Source organism: Molossus molossus, unplaced genomic scaffold, assembly GCF_014108415.1.
Source record: "Molossus molossus isolate mMolMol1 unplaced genomic scaffold, mMolMol1.p scaffold_m16_p_1, whole genome shotgun sequence".
NCBI classification, from domain to species: Eukaryota; Metazoa; Chordata; class Mammalia; order Chiroptera; family Molossidae; genus Molossus; species Molossus molossus.
The window spans coordinates 38,896,093-38,913,933 of NW_023425344.1; the positions used below are offsets into that span (position 1 = coordinate 38,896,093).

The 17,841-nt window shown below is 34.0% G+C and overlaps 1 protein-coding gene across 1 annotated transcript in view; it reads right to left on the reverse strand.

Annotated features, from left to right (window-relative positions):
* Positions 1-1,055: 1,055 nt before the first annotated feature.
* The window catches only part of NMU (neuromedin U), a 33,546-nt gene continuing 16,760 nt past the window's right edge, over positions 1,056-17,841 (reverse strand). Inside the window, exons 4-10 of the mRNA XM_036246669.1 lie at positions 12,424-12,483; positions 11,076-11,105; positions 10,933-10,983; positions 9,268-9,342; positions 6,248-6,301; positions 4,702-4,741; positions 1,056-1,102 (exon numbers count right to left, since the gene is read on the reverse strand). Of these exons, the coding sequence (XP_036102562.1) occupies positions 4,706-4,741; positions 6,248-6,301; positions 9,268-9,342; positions 10,933-10,983; positions 11,076-11,105; positions 12,424-12,483 (306 nt within the window). The 3' untranslated portion in view covers positions 1,056-1,102; positions 4,702-4,705. The remainder of the gene's footprint in view (positions 1,103-4,701; positions 4,742-6,247; positions 6,302-9,267; positions 9,343-10,932; positions 10,984-11,075; positions 11,106-12,423; positions 12,484-17,841) is intronic.

Here is a 17,841-nt window from a genome sequence, read left to right on the forward strand (position 1 = left end):
GTCAAGGCAATTCATTTTTCAAAGACCAATGTACTTTTTGACCTATTCTGTTTCATTCTTTCCCTATGTTCTTCATGCAGATTGAGAAGTGAAATTCAGGGACTTTATTAGTATACGGCATAATTTAAGCTATAATCAGTGGTCAACATTAACAAGACAAATATTTGTCAGATACTCTACTCTAAAGAATATAAAACCTAATCTTATCTGTGTAGAGAGCCACCCTTTTCTCATCAGCCAGTAACCTGCTTGGTGGAGTAGGTGATTATGCAAGAGTTGGTGTGTCAGCAAGGAAAAACCCAAGGGAACCTGAAGGCAGATAATCTCAACATCCATCTGAGGTTAATTCTGTGTCCACCAAACACTGATTTGATGTTAAAAGTTCTCCCAGTGTATTCATGATTCTCTACTAGTAAGACTGTTTTCTTTCTTGTAATGGACAAGACTGGTTGCCTTTCAGATGTTGCAAGGAGAAACAACTTATTTTAAAATAAAGTGAATAATACTAGTTGGAAGAAAAAACTAGTCCCTTGATATGCTTGCAGTAATCATACACTAATTTTACAGAATATAAATCAGAACTTGCTTATTGGGCTATTGTATGGATCGTGGTCAAATTCCCCAATAGGTTTAGTTGGTATTCCTCCAGCAGGTTTGTTTGGTATTTACATTCTAAGATTGTTAGCTATTGAGCATTCTGGTATTTATAATAGCTGGTGATTTTGTCGCTGACAAAATCCAACTAGGATAAACTAAAATAGTGCATTAAAACTCAACTCTACCAAATGCCTTTAGTAAATATAACAAAAGAGCATGCGTATCAAAAGCTGCAGGGATCTAAGGAACACCATCATTTACAGCTTTATTATACACTATTTATCATTACAACACTAAGTGAAGATATTTTAAGAGGCTTTTAAAATTGTCAACAAATTAAACATTTACAATTTCTACAAACTTTTACTGAGAATGTTTACAACACAAGAATTCTCAAATATGTTAAACTTAGCAAGGATTGTTTTTGAGAAAAACACACACACGTACAACATATCAGTATATTGTGTATTCCATGGCGTTGCTTCTGTGGAAAATAGTTGGTATTCTGTAAAAAAGAGAAAAATTGAAGTTAGACTGAAGTATAAATGAGTGTGTGAATGTGTGTATAATGTTTGTATATAGATGTATCTATAAATATTTTGTCATGTATGATAACACTGACATCTGAGGTATTTCTCAGCTTTTCTTCAGTTTGTATATTTTAAGCTATCATTTAATCTCTCTTTGCTGAAACATTTACTCTGTATATCTGTATTTTCCAAAATTTTATAGGACTTAACTATGTAGAAGTGATTCCCTAAAGCTTATTGATAGCAACAAAATTTGTGAATAAAATATTTTAAAAGTTGCAGTTATTACTCATATTTTTCCTTATGCATTTGCAATTAAATCGTTCTGCCATATGTGGAACTACTTTATAAGTAAATGTAAGTCATCAGGACAAAGTAAGACCTCAGATAATCATATGACAAAAACAAAGGAAAGGTAATTACTGAATTTTTATTTTTTTTAACTGATAAAAGAAAATGAAATCCCAAGTGAATCAGTCTATGTAGAATCTAATTTAGGAAACAATCCAAATAAGCTATTTATTTCAGTTTCAGAGAGAATTTTTTACTAAATTGATCAAATCATAGATTAAATTCTATTTCACATTTGTGAGCATGCTAGTACTTAGTTTGATGTTATAATCACAAACCTTTTTTTCCATTTGGTATTAAACTATTTTTTGTTCACATTATGTAAATATCTCTACATTTGTAATATAATAAAAGATAGCTTCTTTTTCCATCAACTTCGTTCTTATTTCCTTGAAAAATTAAGAATATGTTGGTTTGCCCAGCTGGTGTGGCTCAGTGGTTGAGCATTGACCCATGCACTAAGAGGTCACCGATTCAATTCCCAGTCAGGGCACATGCCCAAGTTGTAGGCCAAATCCCCAGTGGGGGGCATGTAGGAGGGAGCCAATAGATGTTCTTTCTCATCGATGTTTCCATCTCTCTCTTCCTTCCTCTCCCTCTAAACAATGAATAAAAAAAATAAAAAAATACCAAAAAGAATATGTTGGCTCATATTTCTGAGATGAATATAACAGGCCTTTGTTGAAACAGGAGTTAATGCCAGAAATAGTTTAAAAATCTAAGTTCTGAACTATGCCCCATGATCACGTTAAATTTTTCTTCATTTTCTCATGTGTATCATTTATTTATTTCTTGTCCAACTGATTGGCTAATGCATAAGAACCACATTAAATAAAAGGTGACAGAGCATCCTTGCTTTGTTCCTGATATTAATGGAAATGCTCCAAAGTGTTTTAGTATCAAGCCTGTACTAACTTTGTTTGAAACCATTATATAAATAATGTGAAGAGAAAAATCATCTCTTTCTTCTTTTAAAATTCCACAGAAATTGATGTGGAATTTTACCAAAAGCATCTATTGAGATAATCGTATAATTTTTCTTCTAATGGTGAAAATATTTTAATAGACTCCCTAATGTCGAACCATCCTAAGTTGCCGGAACAAACATCACTCATAGGGTCGTGAAATTCTTTAAATACACTTATGAATATAGTTGACTAGTATTTCTTTAAAGTTTTGCATTAAAATTTATAAATATTTTTGACCTTGAGTTTTCTTTTTTTGTTGTTGTTAATCCTCACCCGAGATATTTTTTTCCATTGATTTTTAGAGAGAGTGGAAGAGATGAAGGGAGAGAGAGAAACATTGATGTGAGAGAGACACATGGATTGGTTGTCTCCCTGATGGGCCAGGAATTGAACCTGCAACCCATGTATGTGCCCTTGACCAGAAATCAAACACATGACCCTTTGCTGTATAGGCCGGGCCCACACTCTAACCACTGAATCACATTGGCCATGGCTCAGTTTCCATTTTTTATACTACTTTTATAAGATTTGGGTATTAACTTCATAAAAAAAAAATATGGCTGGCTTCATAGAAAATATTTTGACATTTTTCTTCCTTCTCTGAGCTAGAAAAATTCAAAATCTGTTGGACTAGGACTTTTTGAGGGAAGAGTTTCTGGAAAATGTTTTCAATTTTCTTCCATGGCCATTAGTCTGTTTAGACTTTTTTTCTTTCTCCTGAGGTGAATTTTGGGTAGCATCTACTTTACTAGATAATCCTCTATTTTATGTAGGTTTCTAAATAGATAAGCACAGAGATTTGCAAAGCACTCCTTTATAATTTCTTCAAAATCTGTTTTAATTTGTCTCTTTCATTTGTATTTTTGCATATTTATGGTTTCTCCCTTTTTCTTAATTAGGCTAGGCTAATTAGACTAGTTTATTATTATTTTTTTGCAAATAATAAGATAATTTGCTTTATTTACCAATTCTTGTACTTCACAATTTTATAACTTATTTTATTTTTCAATTTATACTTTTATTCCTTTTGCTTTCCTAAGGTTCATCTTGTTTCCTTTTAACTTACTGAGTTAAATTCTTAATCCACTCATTGTTTCTTGCTTGTGTTTAAAGCATTAAATTTGTCACTGAATATGGCTTTGGCAGAGTTCCATAAGTTTTCTTTTGTTTTTAATATGTTTTTATTCATTTTAGAGAAAGGGGAAGGGAGAAGAGAGAAAGAGAAAAACACTGATGTGAGAGAGAAACATTGATTGGCTGCCTCCCAACCTGGCCTGGACCTAGACTCGATTCCATAACCTGGACGTGTGTCCTGACCGGGAATCAGACGGGCGACCTTTCAGTGCACAGGGCTGCGCTCAACCAACTCAGCCACCCCATAAGTTTTAATATTCAGTGTTTTCATAATGTTTACTTTCTAGATATTATATAATTTTAAGTTGATATCGTCTTTAGTTAGAAATAGTGCATTTTGATTTTGGGGCTTGAGAACATATTAAAAATTTTAGCCCTCTAAAGCTAAATATGTACTAAGAGTTGAGATAAATGATGTGAATGAAATATTTGCAAAAATATGTTCAGTAAAGAATCTGCATTTAGGATTACATAAAGTGGTAGAATATACTTTTATTTCTGTGGTATAAAATTATCAATCTGCATTTGGGTTTAATTTCAAAATTTAAAGCATAATAAGATATTAGGATTAACATTTATTAAACATGTAGGGCCATTAAATAGCCACTACGTGTCTACTGTAACTCCAGCATTGAAGTGGGAACTGGGAGTCCCAAAGTAGAAGTTATGATCTCATGTCTTTCAAATTTTGTTATTCTCTAGAAATGGTAAATCACAGCTTTTATAAAGAATCTTTGAATGTGAATCATTTGGAAGATAGAAATACATTCATTCTGTAAGTTCTGACCCATTACATTGGACCCTGATTACCACAGTAAGAATACAATCCCTGACATGTACTTGCACAACAAATGATGGTGAGGCCAATGTCTACAAAATCAATGATGATGACCATTATAGCATAGCCTGAGGAATATATGACATAAATAAAGCAAATCTTGCCCTAAAATACTGACATTTTCCATAACATATCACTCACAGCTCTTAGAATTATAGTATTTATATAGAATATTAATGTATACTTGCAGTCATATAATAGGAATATATTGAGAATAGTTTCATTTGTGAATATCTGAAAACAACAGAAATCGTCAAACTGGGTTGAATTATGAAACACATACCATTTCAAATGTAACTTTCTGATCTTCTTCCATTGCGTGGCTGGAAAATAACAAATTAGTAATAAATCAGTGTAACGAAGGAGGGAAATTAATTTTCATAGAAAGCAGCCTAATAATGATCCTGATGCATGGTGTTATTTCTTCCACTGTGTAGTCTAGCTCCTTCCTTCAATTCATTCTCCAATTTGTTATTAGAATTGGTTTTCAAAATGCAAATCTTACCATATGGCTCTCCTTACCTCTACAATAAAGTTGAAATTCCTTAGCTAAGTATTTCATTGGCTAATTCCTATTGATTCTTCAAACTCAGCCCTTAAAACCTCTCTGTACCTCTTTCACTCCCCAGCCTAGGTTATATGCCTTTCTTTTAGAAACCACAGCCCTTGGATTAAAGGTGCATTTAACATATTTATTTATCAATTTCCTGTATTATTTATTTATTTATCATGTATTTATTTATTTATTTTTATCCTCATCGGAGGACACTTTTGCATTTATCTTCAGATAGAGCGGGAGGGAGAGAGAGGGGAAGAGAGAGAGAGAAGTATCTATGTGAGATCGACACATCAACTGGTTGCCACCCACACAACCCCAACCAGGGCCGGGGACAAACTGCAGCCGAGGTAGGTGCCCTTAGTGGGAACCAAACCCAGGACTCTCTGGTCCACGAGCCAACGCTCTAACCGCTGAGTCAAACTGACCAGGGCAATCATGTATTTTTTTTTTTTTTATCAATTTCCTGTATTAGGCTGTAAACTCCTGGAGCATAAGAATAAAATTTTATCTGGCAATGTCTCCCAGCCTTTGATACATTGTCCAGTGCCTAGTAGAAATTCAGTAAGTAGCTGCTGAATTAACGAATGAAAATTTTCTGGTAATGCATTAGGGATACAAACATTTTAGAAAGTATAGTTGCGATTTGGTTACAATTTGGACATACAAAATACTAAATGCAATGATAAAGTTTGTCTACTTATAGGAGTAATACATGTTTAAGACACTCATTTCCTGCCCTGGCCGGTTTGGCTCAGCGGTTAGAGCGTGGGCCTGCGGTACAGAGAGACCCGGGTTCGGTTCCCGCTAAGGGCATGTACCTCGGTTGCAGTTTGTCCCTGGCCCTGGTTGGTCGTGCGGGTGGCAGCCACTCGATGTGTCCCTTCACATCGATGTTTCTCTCTCTCTCTCTTCCTCTCTCTCCCTCCCGCTCTATCTGAACAAAAAATGGAAAAATGTCCTCGGGTGAGGATAAAAAAAAAAAAAAAAGACACTTATTTCCTGCACATGAAATTTTATGGAACTAAACTGCAAAATAGGTGAATGTTATCTGGGGTATTTCCAAACATAAGCAGTGGATTAGAGAAGAAATTACAGATGCCATAATATTAAAGCAATAAATTGGTGACAGAAGTGAATCTCAGACTATGACATTTGATGTCAGAAATCTATAAATTCATTTAAATTTTATGAGTTAATGTAAATAACTGCACAGTGAAAGTATTTTTCAATTTTGCTATTAATTGATTTAAAAAAAAAAATACATGCATACCCTGAATAAAAAGTATCTTCGACTCTGGATTGCAATAGGATTTTGGAATTCTTCCTGGAAGAGAAAATGAAGACATTACAAATCAAATAACAGTAAAAATAACTGAAAATTAATTTGAAGCTCAAAGTCATTTTCAACAATCATAATTAACAAAGAGGGAATCAAGGACTTCAGTATCTAATTCATAACAATAACTAATCTTTGTATTTATACCTGAAGACTTTTCAACTAGCAGTATCACCAGAATGTTGTATTTTAAAATGATTTTCTTATTAATATAAAGAATCTACTTTTAGGAAGTTTGGCACAATGTATATTCATAAGAAGAAAGAGAAATGACAGATACTTCATAATTAACTATATTTAAAATCTCCTTTCAGCATTTTGTTAGAATAAAATAATTTCTTTAAAATATATATTATATCTGCTAACACAGCAATAGGAAAAAATATAAAATAGAATTGTGTCAGAGATAAAATACACAATATTCCTATAGAAATTAAGGGACAATTTTGGTAAACTATATTTATTCAATGAGACTTCAGAAGAGATTTTCCCAATATAATTATATTTATAGAAATGGTAATGAAAAAAATACCAAATAGGAACAAACCAATTATTCATATTAGGTATATTTTTGAGATTCTTTTCTTAAACATTTCATTTTTAACTTTACAGGAAAATATTTAACATTTTATGGTTTCCATAAAATTGGTTCTTATAGTTTCCTATTTTAACCAACTACTTATTATAAAAATACCAGGATGGCAATCGGTATAAAATTTGTCAACAAGACCTTTTAAAATTATTCCATAATATAAGTAAAATCGTGTTTTTAAATTCTAAGAAATAGATCTGACATCTATTAAAATTCTGACATTTTTGCTTTACAACAAATATATCTTAAATTTTCAATATTTTATACTAGTCTCATCCTGACTATAAATCTACTCAAATTACTTAAAATTTGAGTAATTTTATGAAAAACTTTTCATATCTAAAAATGTACACATAGAAACTATACATATATATGATTACATAAGAAAAAAGAAAGGTTGGACAAAATGTAACTTAAAACATGCTAAACTTTCAAATCCAAGCATACAGGTTTTAGTCTTAACATTAGAGAGAGAAGAGTACATAAAAAGAATTTGAGAGGTGGGGATAAAAGAGTTGGGGGGTTGGAAGTGACAATGTCTAGCAAACAAAATTTTGCAAAAGTGTTAGCATGCACATGTTTGAGGATCTAAAAACTCATTTTCTTTAAGAACCCAATAGTTCACTTTCACAAGTATGATTTAAAATTAGGTGACTTAGGCCCAGCAAAGCTAACACTACTGTATTTTTTTTTTTTTTTCTATTCATGTCTTACATTCTTTTCTTTCATAGATTCCTAGGAAACTTGTCCTGCTGAAATAGGAGTTATATTTGTCCAACAGATTATACTGCCAAGTCACAGTTTATATTTTTAGCTAGTTGTCTGGAAATATAGTCTGAAGTGATATGGTAAACTCACAATTTGTTGATATATTTTAAGAAATTGAATCTTTAAATCTTACACTATTCATAAGTCAAGCAAACTTCAGAGAGTAGAATTTAATTCAAAAAAGACAATATTACTTCAAGACTATAAAAGCTTGATCAGAATGGATTTGATTCTTTTCGGACTAGAAATTGTGTAATTTTAAGGGGCTACTGCAGTTCTACTTACATTTCTCATTCAGACTGGCAGCAAATACTGCCTTCCTTCATGGAAGCTTAGTTTAAGAATGTGAAGAATTTAAGGAGGAAATAGTGACCACAAAAATAAATTTTGAGTAATGTATTTGCCTAAACTGTATGAATTTTTAAAAGTATTTGAAGACTTTTGTTAGTACATTTAGGAAAAATAAAATTAAGATGACATTTAAAATGAGGGAAAATATAACAAAATAGTAGAAGTATCCAAGACTAGATTATAAAGGAAATGGTATAGTGAAAAAAATATGTGCCAAGACTAGAAGTCAGAAGATTCTATTGGAATTTCTAATCTCACTTACTAGAGTGATCTGGGGAAATACCTTTAACTGTTCCCAGTTGCTTTCCCCTTAGTAAACTGAGGATAGCAATACTTATATAAGTACCAGCAGAGTTGCCAAAAAGAATAAAATCAGATAAGACTGAAAACCAGAATGCATTTAAATAATGTAAAGCATTACTTAAAAATAATACCTAGAAATTAGCATCATTGAAAAAGTTAACATTCTTTTAAAATAACAATACAAACTCCACAATTTCTAGTTTAAAATGCTGTTAACAAAGTTATATTGATCTTAAACACTGATAATGATTTGGGGCCATATTTTTGTTAATCGTGGGAAAAACAAAACACCTACAATTAGTTTCTGATACATTTACTTCTTGAACCTAAAGTGTTACTTTTACTAAGACTTTAATACTTAGATAGAAATTAGTTTTATTAACACTTTACTATGTGGATTGAAAGATTGCCATCCCAGCCATTTGCCTTGTACACAGAGGGGCAATAAATTGTCTTTTATCTTTTCTCCTTTTCCTACCTAATGACTAGAAACACTGTGTTCTTTCTTTTCCTATTGATGAAAGAGAGAGAGAACAACATCAGTTGTTGTTTCATTTATTTATGTATTCACTAGTTGATTCTTGTATGTGCCCTGGTGCCCAGACCGGGGATCAAACCTGCAACCATGACATATGGGGACCATGCTCTTACCAACTGAGCTACCTTGGCCAGGGCCATGATCCTTGGAAAGGAATCTAATCCCAACTTTCCTTACTGCCCATAGTTTGAGATAGAAGGGGACAGACTATGGGAAAGGGAAGCAATTTTTTTCCTCCTGAGTGTGAAAACATTCCAGCAAACAGATGCCCTTAGGCTACCTGGGTGTTTATGTGGGGTTTATCCTGGAGAAAAGTATCTTATAAAACACCACCACTGGGCATTATCAGAAGAGCTGCCCCACACAGAGTGGCAAAGCAAGCATGCAGTTCGTGTTACATACGTCCACTTTGAATCTCTTCATTCTTCTCTCATGCAGTTGAGGAACGAGCTGCAGCAAGGGATGCACGACAGACGACTGAGAGACACGAACACACACACAATGAGCACAAAGGCTTCTCAGCATTGGGCATAAAGACGGTTTCCTATTTGTTTTTACCCACTATACTTGCTCCAGACAAAAAAGAACAAGAAAGATGTTATCTAAGACAGCCCTCTGTGAGCATTTCAAAGAAATGTGGAGAATAAGCCAAGAAATAAAATAAAATTTGGTAGCTCTATGCTAGGATCTTTGCCATCACGTTGATGAAGCACTTTCCTGAGGGCTGCAGTCCATCACCAGCTGCCAACAAGTAGAACACTGGCCTGCATCTTTGACAGACAAAAGCAGTGTCTGCTTCCAGACTTACTAAGCACGATCTGGAACAGATGAACACAACTCTGGGGGAATTTGTTTTTTATTATGGAAATGTTTCTTTAGAAAATCTTCTTATACTTGCACACATCTAGTAATCTCCTTTATAAATTATACATTTAAAATTCAACATATGAAACAAGAGGACAGGAGACACAAAAAAATGACAATGTGTTTTGACAGTGAAAAATATGACTAAGATACACTTTCTCAAAATGTAAAGATGCCAAGCAGAGGGAAATGAAAGCACATCAGAGACATGTGGCTACCTGCTTCGGTCTCACTTTAGAGGCATGGCTTGAATAGAATCTTCTCACAAATATTACAATCACTTATCAAATGAATTCCTTTAAGCCCTATAGAATGGTTATTTGTTAACCAATTCAACTTGTATTTGTTTTGTAAAGCCAGTATAATCTAACTTTCAACTCCTCATAGGTAAGAATATTCAATGGGATAAACATTTAAAATGGCATTTCCCTTTCCTCAGGTACATACATGTTTAAAATACACTATGCTCCTCATTCCCTAAACTGGTCCATGGTAGTGAGTCAGAAGGTTAGAAAGAATATTACAGTCAAATTATTATTAAGTGTTCTAGCTGAAACACCAAAGTAGGTTCCTTAGCACTTCTTAAATCCTAAAATGAAAAAGAAAAACTACCACTAAACCACATGGTTTAGAAGTGAACTGAATTCAAGTTACTGGTATCTGGCTAATCTTAGTAAATTCTCTAACTGTCTAATTACAAAGAAGGAGATCTTAGAAATAGAAGTGAATATTTCTAGTTACATTTAATTATATTTTTGACAATTATCTTTAAAAATAATTCTTAAAATGCCTTTGGATAAAACTAGTTTTCCCTTGTACTCATCATCATGTAAAACAATATGTTTGACTTGTTTTATTGTTTTGTTTTTGCCTCTAGAATGTAAGTTCCAGGACAGCAGGGATTTCTTTTTTAATTTTTTTATTTTATTTACTGCTATATTTCTAGTCTCTGGAATTGTGATTAGCACATAGCAGATACTCAGAAAATAACTGTTGAGTGAATGATTTTAATATACATATAGTTATTGAGATATAAAATAAATTAAATGTACAATAAATATTGAATGCTATTTGTTCATGCATGTATAAGTTTTAAAGCAAAAAGAAAACATGAATTTTGATGTAGTTCTATTAGATAAACTACAAAAACAGGATTAGAAAAAAATACCAATGATTACTAATAAGAAGTAATTCTACACTTACCACAACATTTGAATTGCCCAACTTCCGTGTCTTTGAATAATGAAATAAGAACTGTTAAAAAAAAAAGTAGTGTGCTTTACTACAGATGATTAGTGGTTTCCTCTATTATTTTTTAATGTATATATTTATGGAAATCACCTTACCCTTTTAGTATTAACTTTTTCATCTGTTTTCTGTTTAAAAAAGATATACAACTATGATTATATTATGCATAATGTAAAATTATAATGTATGTTATATATAATATATGGTATAAGATTTATAACACAAAATTGTCACATAAGTTTAAAAAACATATGACATGTTACATATAAAATATAAGACTAAAACTGATTAAGCATATATTGCTCTAAAAATTAATGAGAAATTAAAGACTTCATAAATAAAGTGCGGACAAGATCTTTACTACAGCGTTATGCATAAGAGCAAAAAATGGAAACATTCTGCAAGTTCAACAATGGGAATGATATGATTATGTATACGATATTCAGATAAATACACCAGAAGAAATCATTTGAAAATATTTGCAATTGTTGTCACTAAATAATAAGATTATAAGTTATTTTTGCTTTCTTTCATAAACTTTTCTATATTTCTCTTTCCCTCCAAAAATCTGTGGTTGTTTTTTAAGAATGAATCATATCATTCTTTTCTGTTGTTCTTTTTTGTTCTCATTTGCTTTTACTATAAAAGGAAACTCATGAATAAGCACTATTGTTATTTCTTTTAATTAAAAGAAAATGTTTTGGAAAATGACTATTAAAAACACTAGAAACAAATATAGTCATAAACACTTAGTTTCAGAAAAAATTTGTGCTTTCAAAAAATCAAGGTTTCTTTGAGTTACTGCATGTGAAAGGTATGGCAATCAGAATGTATCAATGAGCACGGTTGCTGATGAAAAATATAATTCAAAACTTGAGGCTCTTATCTTTAATAAGATAGTTTTAAAATAAGTGTATCTAGAAGATACAGAATATAAAATTTTATAGTACATTATGCTATTTTTCAATTTCCCACTTATCCTTACTTCAGGACAAAAAGTTCTCCCAGAAGAATCAAGTAATTTTAATAAGAAACTAAGTCATCACAATAAGAATATAATTTTCAAAGTGACATTGACAATATAGTTTGCTTTTTGTGCATTCTTAATGTCCTCTCTAACAAACAAAGATGTGTCTGTTCTCCAATTGTATCAGTCAGTGAGAGAAAAGGAGCCAAATGACCCCACATTTCTTTCATCAGAGGTAGAACACATACCTGAGGGGGCCATATAACCTTTCAATGGATAATTGTAAACTCCACTGAGATGACCTTAAATTCTCAGACATCAGAGAAACTGAAGAATTTCTTTCTTATCCAAAATCAATATATCCTCTTCAAACTCCTCTTGGTTTGCTTCCTAAATTGGGTATAATTTCTTCCAGTAGGAATTCCAAGATATCACTGAGCAATTTTTTGCCTACAAATAAAACACTATTTCAGCCTTACCTTGGGCTTTGGTAGAGTTTCCATAATTGTGAAGCAAAGCTCCTTCAATGCATTGGATGCCTAATGGAAATGAGAAGATACACACACAGGCTATGCTTCTATTTTAACAACATTTGCAAAGAAGATATAACTGTAGAACTTGGGGAACACAAGGATATTCCAACTGCCCAGAATAGAATCCTTCTTGTGGCCCACTGAAACTCTGTTGGAATCCCTTGATTTTTCTCACAACAAAAACTTGGCTCCTACAAGTAAAACTTTCCTTCCAATCAGGAAAAAAAATTATGTACTGTGCATATGCACTGATTAAGGTCTCCACTGTGGTCCAGATACATAATTCTCAGTACTTGCTGAGCTTTCATGGAGTTCTATGACTGACAGTAATGAGGGCAGTGGCAAAAGAGGAATTATTCTTCCCAGGTTGTAGCCAAGTCTGAATCTACATGCCAAAGCTGTGAGCCTCACTGAATATTACTCATTATTGGCTAACTTGAAAATCCTTCAATTGCTCGAAAACAATGGGAGTTAGAGGGGAAGGAGCGGTCAATGGGGCACCAAATCTGAGTTGCCACCCTTCCAGGCTGCTGACTGCACACCCCAGGATCAGGTTTTTCAAAGCATCTGAGGACAGAAGTAGGGCAAGGCTCCTTGTGGTTAGCAGCCAGCTGGGTGTGGTGAGGAGTAGCACAAATGGACAAGCAGGGGCGAAACCTACTTTGCACAGAATTTAGCACAGTAGTACCATAAACAATTGATTACTTAATAAGTGCACATTAGAAATAATGAAGATCTGGAACCATGGGGGTGATTTAATTAGTGTTTAAAAACATGGGCTATGGAGTTGAGCAGCCTGCAACTCTACAGCAGTGCAAATTTCATGTCTGCTTTTCATTAGCTGTGTTACTTTGGGCTGGCTACCTAACCTCTCTAAACTCCAGGTACATCAGGGATGACAACATCACTGCAGAGAGTTCTTGGAAGGATTATTTGTGGGTAGAGTTCTTAGTACAGTGCCAGGTACCTAGCAATTAGTTAATAATGGTAGCATTAAAAAATATGTGACCTGTAAAACTTGATTTATAGCTGTATTTACTCATAATTTACAAGACATCAAATGATTATTTGGGGCAACCAATATCCTCAACTTTTGAACAGTAATGAATGCTTAATAGGATTGATTTTAGTTAGGGATTCAGTTGGAGTCCTGAAACAGCTTCTCTGAGCATCCTTCCTAGCATCAGAGGTCTGCTCTGTTCTCTTCCATTTGTTTGCCTGCCGTGCAAATTGTTAGAATAATATTAATTGGCTCATCTTTATATGGTGCTTCAATAAATTACAAAACACTTTCACATACATAATTCACAGTCTGTCCTTAAAACACAGCTGTGGGGTATACAGGACAGAGATTGTCATTCTCATGTGTAAAAGAAGTAAGTTTCTAAGAGACTGTCACTTGCCCAAAACCACACATGGCTAGTAGTTGGTAGAGTGTGGCCTGGGACTAGGTAGGTTCTAAGAGACTGTCACTTGCCCCAAACCACACATAGCTAGTAGTTGGTAGAGTGTGGCCTGGGACTAGGTCTTCTGATGTTTAGATACTCCAGTGTTGCACTGGTATTACTGTTACACCTATGGTTGGGAGTTGGATGGGAGAGAAAAATAGTGTGAACACTCATACATCCTTTCTCACTTTCTCTCTTCAAGGATGGAGACACAGGTCACCCCATAAAAATCTGGAAATAAATTCCTGAAACATCTTTTTATGGCCCATCTAGAAATGCTTCAAAATACAAAACAATAACATAACTATCCAGTGATATCATTTGTCAAAGATGTATCTCTTGCCCTGGCCGGTTTGCCTCAGCAGTTAGAGTGTTGGCCCGTGGACCAGAGTCGTGGGTTCAATTCTGGTCAAGAGCATGTACCTCAGTTTCTGTTTGTCTCCAGCCCTGGAAAGGGTTGTGAGAGAGGAAACCAGTCGATGTGTCTCTCTCTCCCTCCCTACAACTCTGTCTAAAGATAAATAGAAAAATATCCTCAGGTGAGGATTTAAAAAAAAAAAAAGATGTATCTCTTAATTTGAAGAATAAATTCAGACATGAGTGTCTCCTCAGAAAACATATTCTAAACTGGGTGAGGCTTGGCAACAAGATTGAAGTTGGACAGAAAAAGTTTCAAAACAAACTATATTTTCTCCAGAAATTATTTACATAAACTATTATTTAATGAGCCACACTATCCTTTTTGAAAAAATAAAATTGTTTTTCTTTATTGATATTAGAGAGAGAGAGAGAGAAACATCGATGAGAGAAAACATCAACTGGCTGCCTCCTGCGTGCCCCGCACTGGGGATCGGGCCCACAACCTGGGCATGTGCCCTGACTGGGAATTGAATCGGCGATCTCTTGATGCATGGGTCAATGCTCAACCACTGAGCTGCACTATTCTTTAAGGATTTATTTTATATTGAATTTTTAATATTTTACTGTTTTATGTGTGAACCTTAAAGATCCTTTATTTTCTATTTGATAAAAATGTTTTGAAGCACTATTCAGATAATCACATAAAAAATAAAATAATAATGTAAAATTAATGATTTTTAAAAATTGTATCAGTGACTCTGTAGTATAACCTGAAATCTGGTAATGTGATCCCTCCTACTTTGTTCTTCTTTTTCGAGATTGCTGTGGCTCTTCAAGGTCTTTTTTGGTTCCATATAAACTTTTGAAGTATTTGTTCTAGTTCTGTGACATATGTCGTTGGTATTTTGATGGTGATTGCATTGAATCTATAGATTGCTTTGGGTAGTATGAACATTTTAATAATGTTAATTCTTCCAATCCATGAACAAAGTATATGCTTCCACTTTTTTATATCTTCCTCTATTTCTTTTTTCAATGACCTGTAGTTTTCTGTGAAGAGGTCCTTTACTTCTTTGGTTAAGTTTATTCCTAGATATCTTAAATTTTTTTGCTGCAATGGTAAATGGGATTGTCTTTTCAGTTTCTCTTTCTGTGATTTCATCATTGGTGTAAAAGAATGCCGTCGATTCCTTGACGTTAATTTTGTATCCTGCTACTTTGCCAAATTCATTTATTAAGTCTAGTAGATTTTTGATGGAGTCTTTAGGGTTTTCTATGTACAATATCATGTCATCTGCAAATAATGACAGTTTCACTTCCTCCTTTCCAATTTGGATCCCCTTTATTTTTTCTTCATGTGTAATTGCAGTGTCTAAGACTTCCAGTTGTATGTTAAATAAGAGTGGCAAAAGTGGGCATCCCTGTCTTGTTCTCATTCTTAAGGGGACTGCTTTTTGTTTTTGCCCACTGAGTATGATGTTGGCTGTGTTTTTCATATATGGCCTTTATTATGTTGAGATATGATCCCTCTATTCCCACATTGCTGAGCATTTTTATCAAGAATGGATGCTGGATTTTGTCGAAAGCTTTTTCAGTATCTATTGATATGATCATACGGTTTTTTTTATTTTTTTTTTTATCCTCACCCGAGGACATTTTTCCATTTTTTTTTTTTGTACAGATAGAGTGGGAGGGAGAGAGAGAGAAACATCAACGTGAAGGGACACATCGAGTGGCTGCCACCCGCACGACCAACCAGGGCCGGGGACAAACTGCAACCGAAGTACGTGCCCTTAGCGGGAACCGAACCCGGGTCTCTCCGGACCGCAGGCCGACGCTCTAACCGCTGAGCCAAATTGGCCAGGGCTGATCATACGGTTTTTATCTTTCCTTTTGTTTATATGGTATATCACATTTATTGATTTGCTAATATTGTACCATCCTTGCATGCCTGGGATGAAACCCACTTGGTCATGATAAATAATTTTTCTGATGTATTGCTGGATCCAATTTGCTAATATTTTGTTAAGGATTTTGGCATCTGTGTTCATCAGGGATATTGGCTTGTAGTTTTCTTTCTTTGTAGTGTCTTTATCTGGTTTTGGAATTAGAATTATGCTGGCCTCATAAAATGAGTTTGGAAGTGTTCCATCTTCTGAATTTTTTGGAATAGTTTGAGGAGAATGGGTATTAGATCTTCTGTAAATGTTTGGTAAAACTCCCCGGTGAAGCCATACCTAGAAATAAACTTAACCATAGAAGTAAAAGACCTCTTCACAGAAAACTACAGGTCATTAATAAAGAAAATAGAGGACGATATAAAGAAGTGGAAGCATATACTTTGTTCATGGATTGGAAGAATTAACATCATTAAAATGTCCATACTACCCAAAGCAATCTATAGACTCGATGTAATCCCCATCAAAATACCAAAGATAAACTTTACAGAACTAGAACAAACACTCCAAAAGTTTATATGGAACCAAAAAAGGCCCCAAATAGCCACAGCAATCTTGAAAAAGAATAACAAAGTAGGAGGGATCACATTACCAGATATCAAGTTATACTACAAAGCCACTGTAATTAAAACAGCCTGGTACTGGCACAAGAACAAGCAGATAGATCAATGGAACAAAATAGAGAACACAGAAATTGACCCAAGACAGTATGCTCAAGTAATATTTGACAAAGCTGGCAAGAGCATACAGTGGAGCCAAGACAGTCTCTTCAATAAATGGTGTTGGGAAAATTGGACAGCTACTTGCAAAAAAATGAAGCTAGACCACCAACTTACATCATACATGAGAATAAACTCAAAATGGATAAAAGACTTAAATGTGACCCGTGAATCCATAAAAATTCTAGAAGAAAATATAGGCAACAAAATCTCAGACATCATACACAGAAGGATTTTCACTGATACAACACCTAAGGCAAGAGAAACAAAGAAAAAAAATGAACACATAGAATACATCAAACTAAAAAGCTTCTGCACAGCAAAAGAAACAACCATCAAAATTGAAAGAGATCCCACTATATGGGAGACCATAATCGCCAATGATGTATCAGATAAGGGGTTAATTTCCAATATATACAGAGTGCTCATACAACTCAACAAAAGAAAGACAAAGAACCCAATTAAAAAATGGGCAGTGGACCTAAATAGACACCTCTCCAAAAAGGATATACAAATGGCCAAGAGACATATGAAGAAATGCTCAACATCACTAATCATCAGAGAGATGCAAATTAAAACAACAATGAGGTATCACCTCACACCTGTCAGAATGGCTGCCATCAACAAATCATCAAACAACAAGTGTTGGCAAGGGTGTGGAGAAAAGGGGACTCTAGTACACTGCTGGTGGGAATGTAGACTGGTGCAGCTACTGTGGAAAACACTATGGTGTTACCTCAAAGAGTTAAAAATTGAACTGCCATTTGACCCAGTGATCCCACTTCTAAGAATATACCCTAAGAAGCCTGAAATACCAATCAGAAAGAATATATGTACCCCTATGTTCATAGCAGCACTATTTACAATAGCTAAGATCGG